The 19,723-nt window shown below is 40.7% G+C and overlaps 2 protein-coding genes and 1 long non-coding RNA gene across 6 annotated transcripts in view; 2 read left to right on the forward strand and 1 right to left on the reverse strand.

Moving 5' to 3' along the window:
- dot1l (DOT1-like histone H3K79 methyltransferase) overlaps positions 1-11,655 on the forward strand; it is a 30,276-nt gene extending 18,621 nt beyond the window's left edge. For 2 of the 4 annotated variants that reach the window (XM_028028541.1, XM_028028542.1), the window contains exons 21-30: positions 23-119; positions 663-809; positions 990-1,032; positions 1,482-1,697; positions 1,785-2,083; positions 2,235-2,440; positions 3,875-3,948; positions 4,041-4,718; positions 5,753-6,566; positions 7,574-11,655. In XM_028028541.1, coding sequence (XP_027884342.1) covers positions 23-119; positions 663-809; positions 990-1,032; positions 1,482-1,697; positions 1,785-2,083; positions 2,235-2,440; positions 3,875-3,948; positions 4,041-4,718; positions 5,753-6,417 — 2,425 coding nt within the window. In that variant the 3' untranslated portion in view covers positions 6,418-6,566; positions 7,574-11,655. Of the gene's footprint in view, positions 1-22; positions 120-662; positions 810-989; positions 1,033-1,481; positions 2,084-2,234; positions 2,441-3,874; positions 3,949-4,040; positions 4,719-5,752; positions 6,567-7,573 lie in introns of all 4 variants that reach the window. The other 2 variants (XM_028028540.1, XM_028028543.1) reach the window with 2 other exon arrangements.
- amh (anti-Mullerian hormone) lies at positions 11,342-16,783 on the forward strand. Its single transcript, XM_028027881.1, is given in 6 exon segments — positions 11,342-11,411; positions 13,945-14,163; positions 14,265-14,408; positions 15,229-15,334; positions 15,599-16,026; positions 16,122-16,783. Coding segments are annotated over 6 exon segments (1,377 nt in total). The 3' UTR covers positions 16,532-16,783.
- A 1-nt stretch (position 16,784) lies between these two features.
- On the reverse strand, positions 16,785-18,707 carry LOC114151377 (uncharacterized). Its single transcript, XR_003596928.1, has 5 exons — positions 18,569-18,707; positions 18,312-18,392; positions 18,093-18,227; positions 17,758-17,834; positions 16,785-16,978 (listed from the first exon to the last, which is right to left on the reverse strand). It is a non-coding gene; the product is annotated as an uncharacterized LOC114151377 (long non-coding RNA).
- Positions 18,708-19,723: the final 1,016 nt, after the last annotated feature.

Here is a 19,723-nt window from a genome sequence, read left to right on the forward strand (position 1 = left end):
ATTTTTCTCTCTATTTTTTTAGGGAACTGGGAGGTGTTAACTCCCCTCATGGAGCCAAACAAAACTGTCCTTCTCCCAATTCATCCGATTCTCAGTGTAATGTGAAAATCTCTGACAGGGTAAAAAATTAGTTTCTCTGTTTATTTAACAGATTTTTATTTGTGGCTTTCAGTTTTTAACTATTTCACTCTTTTTTGTGTTATGTATCAGAATTATAGAATATCTTAAAATGGAGTGATATTCTACTATAGTGAAGTAGGCAACATTTAGTAATTTATTAAATCAATGCTATGTCTTCTAGACTAAGAATAGATATTTTAAGAATCATTTTATCCACCACTACCCTGCAACTTTCAGGTCCTTCCGTTCTTCTCAAACACCTAAATCAAATGGCTGAATTGACGACGTAAACTGATTGTTGGAGCAGGAAATATTTGTCTTGTAAATGCTGCCATCTCCTGACTAAAAAATGCTTTAACTTCAGTTGAGCACAACAGTGAAAACATATTGATAGTAATATTTCTCCAGTTTTTAAAGCTAGTTTTTACTTCAGTGGTGAAGAGAAATTGAAATTACTCTACCTACAAAAAAATTTACTTTTGAAATAAATGCATTTGGCTTTAGTAAATGAAACTAAAATGATCTTGTTTGTTGTTTTCCAGGTCGGCAAGGAGAGGAGTCCGTCAGTTCAGGGTGACAGCATCACTAGCCTTCCCATCAGCATCCCTTTGAGTACTGTCCATCCCAGCAAACTTCCAGTCAGCATTCCGCTGGCCAGTGTGGTGCTGCCCAGTCGGGCTGAGAGACTTGTACGCTTTCTCTTGACAATTTCTACATTACAATACCTAGACATCTCTGCCCAACTTTTAGTATGAATAATTGTTCACTTTCAAGCAGTTAATACATGTGTCATGAACAAAAAAGTCCATGTTAAATTGCTACTGTTTATAGTTAGTTTAAATATCTGTTTCTGCCTTTTATCATTTCAGAGAAATACTCCCAGCCCTGTGTCTCAATCAGGTCAGACCAATGGTAAGGATGATTTGATAATCAATCAGAATTTTTGTTGCTAACCTACTGATAACTACAAGCTTTCTAAATATTTTTTTATCGCCCTCCTGACATGTAACTTACTAAAACTTGTACTTGTCCTTACTCTGATTAAATTCTTAGATAATTCACTGATGTAAAAACTTGTAACATTAAGTCTTCTTCACTCTGTAGTAACATATACAAAGAAGAATGCTGTCAGTGCCACCTGTTGGTTAGCTTGGCAAAATCTTAGATTTTTAGGTTTTTGAACAGTGGGTCAAGATTGCTGAGGTTGTAAAGTTCTCAAATCTGTTCTTCAACAGATTTTTACTGAATTATATGTGTATTTATCAACTTGAATCTGATGTGGCATATCTTATTTAAATTCAGAATGTCTTTTAGATATGTTCTTTGTTTGGGACTGACCTTAGATTGTTCCATCTCTGCAGGATACTCATGTAGCTCAGGGCTAATGAATGGAGGTCCCCACCCTGAGGACCACAATGGTGCTTCTTTATCACCTCTTCCACACAGCAACAGTCCTTTGACAGGACCAATGAGTCGAGGTGGTCCCATCCAGAGCCCGTCGCTGAGCACCGGAGGGGTGCTCCACTATGCCGACGGACCCCCCAGGATTCTTCCTGAAGATGGAGCGGAGCGCCAAGGTGAGGAATCCGACACGGAGCTGCAAGGCAGCGACCCGCAGAGGAAAATGTTCTCGTCGTCTTCATCTCCATCTTTCTGTCCATCAGGCAACGGGAACTGCGTGGCTGGAGGATCACGCCTTCATCATCATGCTGGCTCGACCAAGCAGGGATACCACAGTAACCATGGGAACCACCACCACCAGTCTCCGAGCACGCAGCACGCACACATGCCAACACACACGTCATCCTCCCACAGCTTCGGCTCTCAGGAGGGGCGTAGGCGTGGGAGGAGGAAACGCGGCTCCACCGGGGCGGCGGCCAGCGGATCCCCGAAGAGACGCTCCTTCCCCGGGGTCAGCTCCAACGGCCACTCAACAGGATCCCCACTCAACATTAACTCCATGGTGAGTAACTAACGCACCTAGAACCATGACGTTATAATCCTCATACTGTGGTTGCCAGATTGAACTTTACTTTAATAGGTGCTTAAATGAAATTGTCTGTCTGAGCTGAAGGAGCTTTTTTCACTGAACATTTTGTGGTTTACCTGAACAGGTGAACAACATCAACCAGCCTCTGGAAATCTCCGCCATTTCTTCTCCAGAACAATCAAGCCGCAGCCCCCACGGTCCTGACCTGGACCAGCCCCCCGTCTTGAAGAGAGAGCGCCCTCTGGAGCTCAATGGTACTGGTCGATACTCGACCGCTCCCAGCTCGGATGACGAGGACTCAGGATATCCTCCTGACAGCTCCAGTTCCCGGTAATGTAGCGCTTCAGAGACGACCACAAATGTTGCCTGAACTGTATCTGTTACAAGATGACTTCCTGGTCCTGGGTTTAATTGCAGAACTTTTCTTTTCCCCCATTATTTCTCCAGGTTTTTTTGTTGTTTGCTTCTGCTAAGAAAAGAATTGTTTTTAGAATGTGTTTTTTTTAATTGAATATGATTCAGTTCTGGTTAAAAGTCAAAAAAGGAAAATAAGTGAAAGCATTTTTATGATTTTCTTGTTACTGAGCGCTTTAAGATGTCTCCTATATTGAAAACTGGTCAAGGTCATCGCTTAGATGTGATTTTTGACCCTTTGTTTCATAAAACCTGCATTTAAATCCTAAAGGAAGTGGGATCCTTTCAATGCACTCTAATCTTCAGTTCTTATATTTCTAATTTTACATAAGCCAGATTACCAACTGGTTCATTCTAGCAGATTCTTTCTCTGAAATCAATGTAGAGTTTCCTTGGCTTTGTTTTGGGACTATTGTGTTCTTTCGGAAATCCGGACACGTTTCATCTTCAGATTCTTATCGAGAATATCCTGGTCGGTTCTCCATTCATCCTCCTTCACTTATAGGAAGTCTGCCAGTCCCGTATGCTGCAACACAGCCACACTCTGTATGTTCCCATCTGCAGACTTCACTTCACTGGTGATTTAGAGGAGATGAGCAGAAGCAGCCTTCCTCCTAGCACGATGTGTTCACTGAAATCCAAACAACTTTGGCTTCATCTGCCCAGACTGTGCTTTTCATTGTCAAATTTTTCAAACAAACGTCAGCATGCTTTTGCTTCAGCAGTAAAATCAGTGATAGACCCAATATTACCAGAAAAAAACATCTTAAAATTACATGGAAAAAGTCATTTTAATGTAAAAAAAGGCTTCTAGAATTATCTGACCTAAGCAGCTCGGTTTGTGTGGTTTTATTTGTGCAAACAACTGTTTATTTAAATTGTTTTAAAGTTTTGATACTAATAATAATTTGATGCTAAAGTCTGAAAAGATAAAGTATATCCTTATCTGTACAACCGATACCATAGTTCATTCTCCTAATGTCACAACTTTATTCTTGTAATATTATTAATTTATTCTCGTAACAAAAAAAATAACCAGGCTCTCATATTCCATTAGAGTTCACCTGAATTCTAAGTGCAAATAAATTTAAGAAGTAAAACGCGCCTGTCAAACAAGATGGCTGCCCTAGGCATTCTGACAGCACTCTGAACTTTAGAAACCCAAAGAGTGCATCGTTGGGGGAAAAAATCCAGATTTTCCAAAAATGTAATTGTCAAAAGCCTGTCATTAAAGCTAAAGAATTCAAATTGTTAAGTTTAAATTCTCACCAGAGTTGCATACATTCTCATTTCATCATGCGAGTTGTACCACATGGCTCATGTTTGTTTTGTTTGTCCCTTCTCTTTTAGCATCGAAAGAAAAATAGCCACTATATCACTGGAGAGCAGAGATGGTCATGGTAGGCTGGGTGACGGGGAACGAGGTAAGAAGAGAAAACCGCACGTTTTGGGAAATGTTTTGCTCATGTAGCGTTTTATTGGTTATTAGGAAATCGACTGTCTTCTTTCCACCCAGGAAGGAAATCTGGCAGCAGCAGTGGTAACAGTACAGGCAGTGAGGCTTCCTCTTCATCCTTTTGTTCAAACAGCAAGTGGAAATCAACGTTTTCCCCCATATCAGACCCCAAGCAACCCAACTCGGACCTCAGGCAGGGGGGCTCCCCGTTCAGCACGGGGGGTTCGAGCCGAAGCACAGACTCCGACTCGGACTACAAGCAGCAGAATGGGAGGAAAGCGGGCGACGGGGATTCCTCCAGCTACATGACCCCCAACCCTTTCCTCAGTCAGGAGACGGGAACGTGGGCAGTAGCAAGCAGCAGCGTCCAGGGAGGGACCGCTTCAGACCAGCGGCAGGTCCTTCAGAAGCAGAAGGGCCCCCGCGACTGGGAGCTGAAGACCACCAGCAGCATGGCCAGTCAGAACCTCTTCATCGCTGCCGCTGCCGCCACCAGCGGAGGCGGCATTCTGAATGGGAAAGTTGGGGGCAGTCCTGTGGCGGTATCCTCAACCACTGGGTCAGCGATGGGGCAGTACCTGGGCTCCCAGTTTCCACTTGGAGGAGCCTCAGTCCTGCAGTCCTTGTTCGGGGCCCAGACGGGTGTCACTGTGAACGGGACCTCCCGGCTCGTGAACGGACACTCTGCCCTCGGCAGCTTCGCCAGCGCGGGGCTGGCAGGGGGAGCAGCAGCAGGAGGTGAGCGTCACTGATTATCTAGCAGGTTATCATCAAATGTAGGAACAGTCAGAGTGAGCTCTTAGTTTTATGCATGAGAAAGGTGAGTGGGAACACTGCATTGCTCTGTTTTTTGTTTTTTGCTTTTTGTCTGAATGACAGACTTTCTGTGCTGCTTTGCTTCCTACATGGACTGGCTGCTTGAATGATGCAATTAGAAACACCCCGGGACAATGTTGGGAACGAATGAAGGAATTCTGTAACAAAAATGAATAGAAAACACAAAACATTGACAAAAAAAAGTTGAATGTTTAATCCCTTGTCATTTTCCTGGGGTGTATATATTTGAGTTTTGTATCAGAGTCAGTTTGCTAAATCCTGTTTCTCCGTAAATTAATTTAATCTCTTACAGGGCTGGGCATTTATCGTATCGTTTATCATTTATTGCAAAAAAACTTCTTATGATAAGAATTTTGGTTTATTGTTGACTTGGTAAATTATTATTATTATTTAACATTAAATAATGTTATTGAAAATTAAAATTATTGAAAATGTTATTTTTCTCCACTTAGTTCCACGAGAGAATCAGAAAATATCAGTAAATTGGAAGATGTGACAAAATGCAGTTACTGTGCAGTTTAATAATACAAATCTTTAAGTAAGTGGCGTCCTGAAGAATCTTGTTTCAAGTGGGAAGGCTTTTCAAAAATAATGTTTGTGGTGCTATGAATGCTGTTTCATGCAGTCACAGACATACAAAGTAAAGTACGGTAGTATAATTTTTATCGTTATCACTATAGTACCACAAATTATCGCGATAAAATTAATATTTCTTGGCCCACCCATTGTCTCTTGTGTTTCTGCAGCTAGCAGTGGACTGACTCTGTTTGCTTTTTTTGCCTGCTTGTCTCAGACTTGCCTGGCGCTTGTGCTCAACCCGGCTCAGCCCTTGCTTCTCTCTTTGTCCCTCTCTCCTCTCTCTCTCCGCTGCTGTCATCTGCTCTGTCTTTTTCCGCTCTCCACTCTCTCGCCCGTTTCTGCTGTGTGATTTTCAGGTATTTTTCACCATGTGGTTCCCTCAGCGTCCTCCCATCAGTTTGGGGCGACGCTGTCCACCTCTGGAGGCCTCAGCTCTCTGCTCAGTCTCTCCTCCTCTTCCTCTGCCTCCCCCCAAACCCAACAGCACACCACCGCTCCGCCTGCCCCCACGCGCCTCACCTCTGTGTCTTCATCTGTCCCACTCTCGCCGTCCCAGGCCCAGCACAGCCGCACACAGTCAGTGCTGCACAGCCCCTCCCCTCCCACTCTCTTGCTGCCCCCTCCACCGCCCCTTCACAGTGTCCCTTCCTCCTCCTCTTCCTCTTCAGCCTCCACACACCCTGACGTCTCGCCGTCTTCTAGGTCAGACCCCCTCCACCCCTCGCGTCTGCCCCAGCCGTCCCTCCATCACCAGCGAATACACTTATCTCTCTCGCTTTCCATCACCACCTCCTCCACTGCTTCAACTTCTGTCTGCACCACTGTCGCTGCTTCCCCCTCCGTCCCCTCTTCGTCTCTGTCCACCTTGTCCTCGTCTCGTCCATTCGCAGTGCACTACTCCCCCCGGCTGCCCCTTCCCCCACCGCCGAGCGTCTCAGGCGGTGGCGGGAGCATGTGGAGGACTCAGGGTATGCATGGGCCCCACACCGCCGCCCAGATCCCCGGCTCCCGACTCAGATAGCGTTTGGGCCAAGGGGCAGTGGGGAGGAGGGGATGAAGAGGGGAAGGGCGGAGGGCGATCAGTGAGTGGATAGAGAAAGATAGGGAGAGAGAGAGACAGGATACCTGTTTTCCCTGTTTTTCTACCAGATGTTGTTCAGAATGAACAAGGTAAGAAGACTAACAAATGTCTTGGTTGTTTTTTTTTTTTAGCGTTTCAGAGTGTGTGTTGTTAAGGTATTCACACCCCTTGACCATTCCATATTTTGTCAGAGTGCTGCAGCAAAAATCTATGTATTTTAATAGGATTTTGTGTGAGACCTGAAAGTAGTGCATAACTTAAGTGCATGGTTCTCAAACTCTTTTGCACATAAGAACTGAAAAACGTGGTATGCATTTCTGTTGTTTTGCTGCAACCTAACCGTAAAGGACTTGACACACGGAGTAACAAACGTATCGCAATCCTGATAGCCAATGTCCTGAAATATTTGTCAAGGTTCTTAGTATTCGGCCTTGGCCTTAGTCTGGACCCCATCCCTGCTCTCATTTCTCTTGAGAATGTGTGATTCTTTAGAGAAAAAGTACAAACTATTCACTGGGATGTGTATTTCTAGATTCAACACAGTAACATTCAAAACTTTTTTAAAACTATTAGCTTTGGTTGCTTGTCAATCTTATCAGCTTAAAAAGGTAAAACTTTTGTAGCATTTTTTTTTGTGCTAAATTTGCAACACTGTTGCTTGAATTTAGTGTGCCTATGTAGGCCACGTCTTCTCAGCACTGCTGCCACCTATTGACTAGAGGCTTGCTTATGGAACAAGCATGAATAAAGACCCTTGTACTAAAACCTCCTGTTATTGTTTTTTTTTTTTTACTAATTTGGTGACTTTGGAAAGCAGATGGTTGCACTAGATATCATTTGCATATACCTGAGTAGAAAATTGCTAATTTATTCAAATGTTTGATAACCTTTCACTTCAGATATTCACAACCTTTTGTTGTTTTATCACATAATGTTGCAGTAAGCTGCATTAAATTGTTGTTTGTACCATGACTAAATATGAGAAAGGCTCAAGGGGCGCAAAGACTCTCCCAAAGCACTGCATGCTGCTTTGTTGTTGCTGTGTGAAATGTCCTGAGTGACCGACTGTGTGGTCTTCTGTGTGTGACTGTTTCAGGTATTTGATGCGAACTACCTCAGCTACAACATAAACTATGCAAATGTCCAGGCGTGGACCAAGGCACACTCCTCATTTACTGGTGCTTCAAACTGTCTGCACTACCCCACCGCCTCCAAGACCGGCTTCTTACGGGGAAAATCTGGGACACGCGCACACACTCACACTAAGGACCACTGTGGTCACCTGGAGCAGAATCTGCAGTGAAGAGTCTTGTTTCTGTTTGATGAATGAAGATTTAAAACCTGAAAGTCAGCCATCAGAGAGAGAAATAATTGTATCAGTTTCATCTTAAAGTTGCTCAGATTAAGTTGTGGTAACAAGGAAGGAATAAAATCCTTTAGAAAAATGAAATCACAGCATGAAGCACACATCCTGTCAGCCGAATCAGGTGCCACACTCCTTCCAAAGCTTCACTTCATGAGTGTGTGTGTGTGTGTCTGTGTGTGTGTGTTTGTACACTGAAACACACAACCCAGAGCCAGTTGACAGAACTGGACTCAGATATCATGCAGCTTTGCCTCGCTGCATGCATGTTCTCTTACCCAATCTTCCCTATGAAGTTGAGCATGTGTTGCATTTTTTGTTAAAGAGTCTGAAGCAAGATGAGGATCATTTGGTTTAACTTCACACTGGATATTAGGATGCAGATGTTCCAGTCTTGGGTGGTTAATTTGACACCCTAATGTTTTCTAAAAACCAAAAAAAGATCATTTTGAGTTTCTGAGGCATTGATTATGAATTGAAATTCAGCCTGGAGTCAAATTAGACATTGGAATGAGGCGCGATTGACCGTATTTTCATCTAATATCAAGCATTTAGCATATCAGCAAGACTTATTTTGTGATACTTATCACAGTTCAGACATTTCTCCTCTTAATAATTTAACTAATGAATGAAAAATATGGAAAACATCTATAGATGTTGCAACAATGTTCTGATTTTTAGTCCTAGGGGTTCACATTACTAGTCGAGTATGTTTCAATCTAAAAAGATTAAATTAAATTAAATTCACTAAGTCACATGACTCTCTGAGAAGGCAGCGGCTCTGTAGCAGCGGCTTGTTGTCGGAGTTTAGTTGAAGTTTGTGAAAAAGCTTAAAAGCAGGTTTACAGAATTAGAGAATTCAACTAGTTTCTCTATTTATTAAGATTTTTGTTTCTAAGTCAGTTTGGTTAAGTCACACTACTACTTGGAATCATTTCTGCAGCCGGGTTTTTTTGTTTTTGTTTTTTAAACAGAACTTAAGCTAAATTTTGCCCTATTTATCTTTGCTGCGCTTGGTGAAAACAACCATGCACACATACACAGGTAGACATGCAAAACCCTCACACACTGGCAAAAAAATAAATAAAAACAACAAAAAAATTTTTTTTTTTTTTTTTACAGTGACCACAAGGAACTACTGGACTCCCTTCACACATTTGTTTGCTTGTTAATTGTCTTTTTTTTTATTTGTTTGTAAACAATGTTTGTACTGTGAATGTGATTCATTCTCCAACTGTATAGTTGTGAATAATTCAGAAGATTATTATTTATGCTGTCCGTCTCTCCTTTTTGCCTTGGTGTTTGTTCTTCACTTTGAATTGTGTTGACAAAGTAGAATGCAATAGTGCGTGTGCGTGCGTGTGTGTGTGTGTACTTAACTAACAGTCTGAAAACAATGGTGCTAAGTTTGGACTGTGCCTGATCTTATTTATTGTAAATTGAAATCAGAAAAAAAAAAAACAATTTGAATACTTGGTGCTCTACACAGGGACATTCGTTAGGCCGAATTTTTTTGGCATTTCTTTTCTCATATTTAATATGCTATTGTCTCAGTTTTTAGCCTAGTGTACAGCAGTAGACACCGTCTAATGATGATAAAGCTCTCCAGTAGCTGCCTCAGAGTCTGAGTAAATAGGTGTTGATGTTTCTCCTACAGAGGGTTTTCATATGTAGTCAGACTGCTTTTTCTCTCAGAAGTGAGCTTCTTATCTCTCAGTGAATAAGACACACTGTTTTTCTATTTTGTTTTGTTGTAAGTCTCCATCAAAGTTTTATAAAGTATGTATCTATTTACATTACATCTATATAAGTAAATAAATATATATGTATATAGCTATATATATATACATATATATAGAGAGTAATGAGGGATGTTTGGTGCTCACATTCTGACCCTTATTTTCAGCCTGTTAAACAGGAGGCTTGAAGCCAAGCTGAGCAAAGCATTACCACCTCGGGACCTTAAACATGGCAGCGCAGCACCACCTGAATCCTCGTGATGTAAACAAAACAGGACTAGATACTCAAACTGTGTGTGTGTTTGTATTTAAGTGCTCACACACACACACCGGTGCTGTAGCTTGGACACGCTTCGAATCCAGCACTAGAACTGTTATCACTTTAATCAGGTGTTTTTAACTCTTTGTTTTCTTTGGTTTTGGACCCAGATTCTGCAGAAGAAGAAATAAAAGAAAGAAAGAAATGGTGCTTCTGTTTCAATGCAACGTCACTTCAGTTTTTACTAACTAGATCTTTTACTGGTGCATAAAAACGCCACGTCGGCGTCTTCTCCCACACTTGTCTCTTGATCTCTTACTGACGAGGCCGAACTTTGTCAAGTGACCGTGTTTGTGTAACCGCGAACAGACATGCTGATGTAAAGTAATTTGTGTTGATGATCGAGAGCAGCAATGCTTCCTTTTAAACCTTATAGAGGAATTACACTTAAGCTCAGTTATGTGTGGGTGCTGTTTTTATTTTCTTTCTCCCCACTCTTACCGGTGCATATCTAAGGGAAGAATATTGAAAGCTTTATAGTCAAAACCTCCTGTCCTGTGCACTTCCCATGTAAACCAATGTTCTCACATGTGAGTGTTTAAACGAACAGAAGTAAGTCATTTTCAGACGTAGTTAGAGACTAGTCCATTTGTTACCAGCACTGAGAGGTATTTTGTAATTATTGTTGATGCTGTTTGGATTATTTTTTTTTCTCTCTTCCTATTCTTGGTGTTTGATACAATTGCAGTTACATGTCATGCTTTCTATGGTGTATGCAGATTCCTGTCGGGTTTTATTACTACTATTCAGACGGACAGCACGGTGCTCTCCTTCACTTAAAATAAAGACTTGCAGCTTTTGATAGATCCTACCCTCCTGTTGTGCTGCAGGGTTTTATGGTTCCAACATGTTCAACCTGAGCTCACTTTGTTGCTTTTCGGACGGCCCAGTCAGACTCTTAGGGCTTTCCCTTGGAGGTGATTTGATGCATGTGCCACTAAGAAAAGTCAGTGCTATAAAAGGTTAAATGTGCTCAATATAGCTTTCAATCAGTTTTGTAGTAATGCGCTCAGTAATATTTGAAATTCAAGCTTTGTTTTTGCTTCTTTTTTTTTGCGATACTCCTGGTACGTCTTTGGTAGATGTGAGTTTTTGCACTCAATGCTGTTTACTTCGAATCCTGCCAAAGGTCTTAACTCAGGAACCTTCCAACAGTTTTCTAGAAACAACTTTTTTTTTTCTTTTTTTTTTATAAAAGTACATGGAGTCCCTGTAGAATCTAAGCTCAGGACAAATTCACTCTGTGAGCATGCTTTAAAGCAAAAACAATAAATAAATAATAATAATAAAAATCTGTCTGTGATGTCCTCGGACTGATTCCTACTGGCGCATGCGTCCACTCTCCCAAGTGAAGTCGACCCCTTGTGAGTCGCTGTGATCTCCGGAAAGCCGTGAAATGTGCTTTTGACATCTTCCTCATCTCACAAATGCCTCTGTCTCGAGATGTGTCACCAAGAAGGAGGTTGGTCGTCCTCTCTGTCCAGGTCCCTTCGCCTGTGTCGGGACGGGCAGCGTAGGACAGACGTAACCTCGTCTGTGCGTGTGGTGACTGATTGGTGAAGCCAGGGCAGGTTTGAGGTGCAATAATAGCAAACCGACTTTCCAAAAGGCCCTGGGTTTTTTCTGAAACAATTGTTACTGTTTGATGTTGGTGCTTTTATCCTATGATGTTGAAATGAAACAAAATGGAATTAGTGGGGGTTTTTTTTCTGCCTTTTATGTTTATTAATAAAAATGTTTCATATGATATTGACGCATCTTGGTGTTCAGTGTATTTAATCCTGACTCAAGTGTGTGTTTCACTGGGAGAATCATTGACTTTCAACAAAATTAATATAAATACACAAGCAGGGTTACTGTAGGATTCTAGGAGTATTATTTGAAATCAAGACTTTAGATAAATTAAATTCACCCCATAACTTACACAAGTAGAATATAACTCGTAAGTTAAATTAATAGGGAGTTTTTTTAATGATTTGTACAAAATAGAACAAGATACATTGACTTTGTGTTTTTTTATTTATAATAAATACATATTCAGGTTCACAATTTTTGTCATGAGGGCAACTTTAATGCAGACACTATTGTGTTGGAGTAAACTTCATATTCATTTATTTTGGTGTTTTTGGCTTTGAGTGAATGTTTCCATGTGAAACCTTGTTAAAGGAATACTTCCTCATGAGTAAGTAGTGGATAATGCAACAAGAAAAATTTTATTGTAATTGTCTAACCATTTGTAAATTAGTTTCAGAAAATGGTTTATTTTATAAAACAGAACAAATGTCGACAAGTACAAAGAAAAGGTGTCTCATCTGAATTACACAAAGGACTTTGAATGAGAAAAATGAAGTTGTATTTAAGACTTTTAAGGCCTGAAATTAAGAATATCAATGACCCAAAAAGAAGCTTTGATTTTAAGCACAAATTGCTGACTAAGACTTCTTTCACATTACTCCCAACTTTAATAAACGTTATTGATTCAATTTAAGAGACCAACAGAAAGCAGCAAATTGTTGTAAAGTGGAATGGAAATCCTGCTTTCGAAATATCTTTAATAGCTAAATTCCAAAAACACTGACATGCTTCCAGCCCCCCTTTTTACGCTGATGGCCCATAGTTAGTCTGCAGAGTCTGCCTGTGTCTCACGACGTTTCTTGGTCCAGGAAGCCAGCAGGCGAATCAAGGATAAAGTTACGGGGGAGTTTGAAGGAGGGTTAGATTATAGAACAATATCCCAAGCTTTGAACACACACACACACAGACACTCTCCATCCAGTCCAACTGAGTTTGATTTATCTTCCAATAAGATTGGGCAAAGCTGTAATTGGCATGATCAAATGTCATGTTCATGGTGCTAAATAAAAAAGCACATCACCCCTTTCAGATTATTCGTGAAAGCAGAAAAAAAATGCATCCAAAGCCGTTCATCATTGTTCTTCCATTTCACCACTATGCTATATAAATAAATAACATTTCCATTTTCCCTGAGAAAATGAAGCTTTCTCTCCTGCCACTTGGTGCTGACAGAGTAGCGATGTCCATGAATGGGTCGTGCCTTTATCTCCTGGGATTCAGAGGCGCTTCATCAGCCCTGAGACCTTGACTGTCTGCAAAACAAGGCTGTATTGGTGAGAACCTGAAGGGAGTAACGTCTCTATAGGGAATCTGTTTCTCCTGTCTGCTACAATTTCAGATACTCCATAGCCAGAACTATTTCACGAGAAAACATGAATGGTTCCGTTTTTTTGTGTCTTCTTTTATCATAATGTTTAATCAAACGATGCTAAATTTTTTAAATTAAATTCTGGATCTTCCAAAAGGAGAAATATATTCCTTTTGAATAAATGCCTTAATTGGTGTCATTAAAAGTAGTAAGTGAAAACTTTTGATACACTACTATTATAATTTAAGCCTGTGTTTAAAACTAATAACAGATTTGCAAACTTTCTTTAAACTCCATTTAAGCCATGCTGTTATAAATGTGCTGTGTTTCCTGGTAAATATTTTGTAGAATTGTAGATGTAATTTTTCAACACTTGTAAGCTATATTGTGTACTACTACTTGGCAGTATTAGTAGAGAAAACAACACCTAATGGTCCACCATTAATCTGTGTTTTGTTTCAAGTTAAATCCTCCCTTTATGCTTATTTTTGCTCTGACTTCTCAAAATTAAAGGTGTTCAACAAGCCACCCCAACCTGCCTTCTGCCTTTCTGAGCGGTGAACATTTCAAGGACACATCAGCTGCCTTTTTTTTTTGTTTTTTTTTAAAATTATTTCAGTGCCCCACTCCTGTGTTAGTGAGAAGGAAAAGGTGGGAGGATGTTACTCCCATCCGCCAGAGACTGACCCAAACTAAATAGGCAGCTCAGAGACGTCTGACCGCACAGGTGTTCACACCGGCAGTGAAACATGTTCTTGTTGATCCTGCTCTGGAGCAGCTTTGGTCCTGCAGTAACAGGTCAGGCTGTGATGCGAGGTGGCATATGTCCATATCTAGCTTGTTTGTTCTGCAGCTCTTCTGATTTGATCCCTCCGTATTCCAGCTTCCGCAGCGCATCGGGATGCCCCCTGCTTTGTGGACGACTTGGTGGCAGCTCTCCATAACGCCACGGGGAAAGATGGTGAACTTCTGGCCAGCAGCCCGGCTTCGTTTGGGATCTGCAGTGAATCCGACAGTTCATCCCGATTGGTCCTGTCAGAACTCAGCGTAGGAATACAAGGGAACGACCGAAGAGGCGTGGAGGTTTTGGAACCGGCTGCAGGTATCGTCGTTTACAATCTACGACCCTTTTTTGTTTTTTTTTTGTTTTTTTAAAAGAGATTTTATTATTTTTGTCATGCTTGCATGTTTTTTCTCCTCTAGTGCTTGTGTCAGACGAAGATGATCAGGAGAGCATCATGGTAACCTTTGACCTCCCGCAATCCCAATTATTGAAGCTGAAACCGGTGCTGGTCTTAGCATTTAAAAGCCCCCTTACAGATGGAGAGCTGGACGTCATTTTCTCTAGTCAGTCTCTGCAGCCAAACACACAGGTACAGAAAACAAAAAACACTCTGTTGTAAAAATGTGGGACATTTTTTATGTGTTAAGAAAATTATCCACATCATGGCAAGTCCAAGAGTATTTGGGACCTCAAGCAGAATTTGATTTAGCACCCCTCTTCCACTTGATCACCAATAATTCTTCAAAATTGTCTAAGTTTGATTATCATGCCATTAACTTAATGCATAGTCCGCTAGCAAGTTAAAAGTCACATAGTCTATATTGCAGAATATAATTAACTTGACCATCAAATCAAGTTAATTACATCACATTATGCAGCAAAAATACAGCATTGAGTAAACTGCAGAAATTGAATGTTTTTTTTGTTGTTTTTTTTAGTATGCATTTAGTCTTAGAGGTTGTATCCAGTGTACAGTGTTTCAATGCAGGCTAGTAAAGTTGGGGCCTTTTAAATTATTTTTCCTTGAAAGCACAAAAAATCTACCTTTTTTTGTTAGTTATTTTTAGTGAGCATCAGAAAACGTTTTGAATGTTGATATTAAATTATGGAATGACTAATGAATTAATATTTTCCTTGGTAGAATATTTGTCCAGTTTGAAAAAAAACAAAAAAAACATTTTATTAAGTTTGCTATCCATGAACATTGAAAGCATGTTTTTTTTTTTTTAAATTGGGTCATTCTGGAGTTTTTTTGGGGGAACCCTTAGCGGCAGCAGCAACTTAGTGTAAGATTTGTCTTATTGTTTTTTGAATTTAATACCAATTGTTTTTCCCAGACATTGCAGGTTTCACTGTGTTCTGACCACAAGATTTTTTTTCTAGTCTGCTTGCATTTCAGGGAGGACGTTGTACATCCTGCTAACAGGAAAATCATCTGAGGGAAATGTGGAACAGAAGTGGAATATTTCTGTTCAGGCAAAATCCCCCGGCACGAGTAAGACATATTGCTTATTTTTGTTTTCAATGTGTCATCTTCGACCACCTTACGTTTCCTGTCATGCAGGACAAAGCCTGAAAGACGTCCTGATTGGTGGAAAATCAGGAAGCGACGTTCGCCTGACTCCGCTTCTGCTTTTCTCTGCAGAAACAGGAACCGATACGAGGCAGGTTTGGGTTTCACGTTCCTTCTTTCAAGTGATGTGGTGCTTGATTGAGTTCTCATTGTCCTCTCTGTCTTCAGACATGCAAACAGGTCGGGTTCATCAACGGCCTCCTCCCAGACAATTTCCCTCTCCTTCCTGTGTGAGCTGCGACGCTTCCTTGATGCCGGCCTGCCGCATCAACACGCCGAGCCCCTTCTGCTGCGGCTCGACTCCCTGCAGTCCCTTCCTCCCCTGGCTCTTGGCCTTTCCACCAGCGAGACCCTGCTGGCGGAGATCATTAACTCCTCTGCCCCGACTATCTTTTCCTTCAGCAGCTGGAGCTCCAGCTTCCCGGTCCGTCCTGGACAGCTGGCCCTCTCCCCTGCTCTGCTGGGGGAACTGGGGCAGAGGCTGGAAATGAATGAGCGGCAGATGAGGGAGTTGATAAGGCAGGGAATGGTGCCTCAAAGAGCATCAGAGAAGCTGGAGAGGCTGAAGCAGCTCAGTGCTTTTCAGAAGCAAGATTTGTCAGCAGAAGGTGTGTTGAGGCAAAAGCATCAGCCTCTTGTTTATGCCTGATATATATTTAAAAAAAAATCTATAAAACAACATCTTATTTTCTGTTTCAAACAGGAGAGAGCCAGTACTGCGCTTTCCTCCTCCTGAAGGCCCTGCAGATGGTGACCCGTGCGTACAGCATACAGAGAAAGCTGAGGGCCGCCAGAGCAGGCCCTTCAACCAGGGGCCCCACCTGTGGGCTCGGGAGCCTCACTGTGTTCCTGACAGATCTCGTGTCGGGACTCTTGGGTCCCCAGAGTACCGACCTCAACAACTGCCGCGGCTCGTGCGCGATTCCGCTAAACAACATCAACAACCACGCCGTCCTGCTCACCTACCACATCGAGAGGGGCAACGTGAACGAGCGGGGGCCCTGCTGCGTGCCGCTGGCCTACGACCCCCTGGAGGTGATAGTCTTGAATGACGAGGGCAGCTTTCTCACGAGCAAGCCGGATATGGTGGCCAAGGAGTGCGGATGTCGCTAAAAGTGTTTCGGAATACCTGAGCTATGTTGTTCAGAGGGAAATAAGTGTTGTGTTTTTTTATTTTTTATTTTTGCTGCATGCAGCAGTAAATAGTGCAGTAAATTCATATTATTTACATAGATTTCTTTAGCTTTTACTTTCAAGTAAATGTAGGATGCACGTCATATATAGTTTCTGTCTTAAAAAGCGCAATCAAAAATAATTAAATAGTAATTAAATGATAATGCATTAAAAACACCATCTTCAAAGCCAGTTTGTGTTTTTTGTCATTTATTCTGGAGTCTGATGAGTCAGTTAAAGAAATGTGTAACTTAGCTTCATATTTGTGTTTCATTCGTTAGCTTTCGGTTTCAAGATTGCTTTCTTCCCTATTGGCTTTTTTCTTCTTCGTATTGCTCCGACTTCTTCGGATCCCCACCAACCTGTGACGCTGTCCCATATGGAAAACTGAGGGCAAAAAATAGGAAACAACATTGATTCTAAATGGCAAGACAAGTTCACATTATGGATATAAGATAAAGCATGATGAATAATATAATACTCTGAATAAAAATGATCTCTAGACAAGTGGTGCCCGGATGTGGGTCAATGATAATCACACCAAAACTACAAACAGCAAAATTACAGCTTTACAGTTACCATCTATTCTCCTACATGAAATTATTTTATAGACATAAACACCTTTTTACTTCATTTCAGGTATTGGCAGTCATGTTGTAAATTTCTATCTTGAAATGAGTATTATGCCCATGTTTTTCACATTTTATCAAGTAAGAAATATCAACTAATACAAAAATAGTGTTGTATTTTATATAAAACAACCCAAAACAAGATAGTGCTTTATTATAAAGTGAAAGGAAAATGATCTGACTCCAGCTGCAAGTCTTTTGGGGAATGTCAAAAAATAAAAAGTGAAATAAGATGCATAAAATTCCTTTCATTACACAATTACACACTAATTAGTGTTGGTTTAGCACAAAACATACCAACAAAATAGACTAAAGTGTGAGTTTGTAACGTGATAGTCTGTGAAATGGCTTAAGGATTGTGAATATTTTAGTACTGTGAGTAATTTACTGCTCAGGTGTTCACCATCAATAGGATGAAAATAATCCACTTTCAAGCTTTGTATGAAATGTATCTATAGAACCCCTAATCCTAAATATCTTTGCTTAGACCGAAAGTGTTAGATAAAAAGGGATCAGTGTTGGAGAGACAGATCCTACCTGAGGTAGAGTACCTGTTTGGACACAGTCAACTAGATACCCAATACCCGTCTCCTCCACAAAACAATCCAGAGCTTCTAAAACACACAAATATAAAATACCCTCAAGTCTGCTGAAACAAACTAGTTGGAAGATTAGACAAGAGCTATCATTTGTTGTGTTTAAAATAAATAATACATTAAAGTATTAGCCGTAGCAGAATTGACTAAATATCTGTGCTGTGGTTGCACCAATTGTTGAAATAATAATAAAAATTAAAAAAACAACAATCTGACAGCCTGAGATTGAACCATGTGTGTACATAAAATGAAAAAAAAGTGATGGCGAGCACTCACCATGAACTTCATTTACTCCTGAGCTCACCAAAAGCACGACCAGCGCCACCACCAAACAGCGGTTCATTGTAAATCCCTTCCATGGATTTGGAACATCGTTCAAATTTTCAATGGACAGAATCCGCTCATAAGACACTACGGAAAGACGGAAACGCATCAGAGAATTTGGAGTGGTGTCCACACACCCAGATGGCTGTTCATGGTGAACATTAGCATTACTTCTGATTGTTTTTCTTTATTCGCTCCAGGCCCAACTTCTGAATTCTGAGAACTGGGATGAAATCTTGGTCCAAACTGAATCTGTTTTAAAAACAAAGGATCAAATATGTAAATTCTGTTTTTCCTTTTGTGAACCATGCTTCAACAGTATAATCTAAAAGGTCTAAATCGGGGCCTGCAAACACATGGAGCTATTAAAATTTGTTGAAAGAACCTCACAGGATTGTTATACATTAGCCATAAGAAAGTAAACATACCTGAGTTTCTCTTTACAAAGATGCAAGGGTCGGAAAAGTTATGATCCCTGTTTTGAGTCGAGTAGAGGGGAAGTGTCACACAAACCCTTCAACATGCTCCTGAGCTTCTTGACTGACAGCAACAGAAGAGAGGCACGGAGGGGGTTGGAGGGTGAAAGGAAGACGACATTGATAGTGCTCCCTAAAACTTACCAGCAGTTGGAGAAGTGTGCCAGAAGAAGCAGTAGCATACCGAGCCTCACAAAGATATTCATACCCCTTGAACAATTTCACAATTTCTTAATATGTTACAACCCAAAACATTAATATTTTTATTGGGAGCGTTGTCTAATAGAGAAATCAATTACAATTCTCAAGCCTCACCATAGAGGCTCAGTTGGTTTCAGGTCATTCTAACAGATGAATATTCAATGAGCACTAGCTTTATGTTTAGGGTCATTGTTCTGCTGGAAAACGAGCCTCTTCACCACTCTCAAGTCTTTGGCAGACTCTACCAGGTTTTCTTCCAAGTATTCTCTGTATTTAGTTTCATCCATCTTACCGTCGGCTCTCCCAAGCTGCACCTTTCCATTTTACCTGCTCAATCACAAAGACACAATATTTCAATAAAACAACATAGTGTGATTTTCGAAGAAAATGGATCAGGATATTGAAAGGACCTTGTACATTAACAAAAGAAAGGCCCACAATGTCCCAAACTTTATAGGTCAATTTAATTCTACTTTCTTGGTCTACATATTATTATTATTATTATTATTATTATTATTATTATTATTATTATTATTATCTTTTTTTTTTTTGTATTCTCAGCTTCAAGATTGGGATGTGGGACACGTTTTCTTCCAAAACACTTTCTGTTTAACCAAGTTTAATGCCTGGGTGAACACAAGCTCAGAAAATAACCTAAGAATAACAGAGATTTTACACAAACAAGAAGTCTCACTTTTAAGTAGAACTGTAGGTGTGTGTCTGAGTCTGGTGTATTGTTGGTCAAAATATGTTTGTCCTTCAGTTACTTGCATTGATTTTTTCTTTAAATAAGAACAGTTACACTTTATAATAATATTAATATGTGATGCATAGCTCAAAATATGGTTCGACACTATTAAACTACATGTCATTCACCATAGAAACAAATATATTTAGACATTGCAA

This window comes from Xiphophorus couchianus, chromosome 9 (assembly GCF_001444195.1).
Source record: "Xiphophorus couchianus chromosome 9, X_couchianus-1.0, whole genome shotgun sequence".
NCBI lineage: Eukaryota > Metazoa > Chordata > Actinopteri > Cyprinodontiformes > Poeciliidae > Xiphophorus > Xiphophorus couchianus.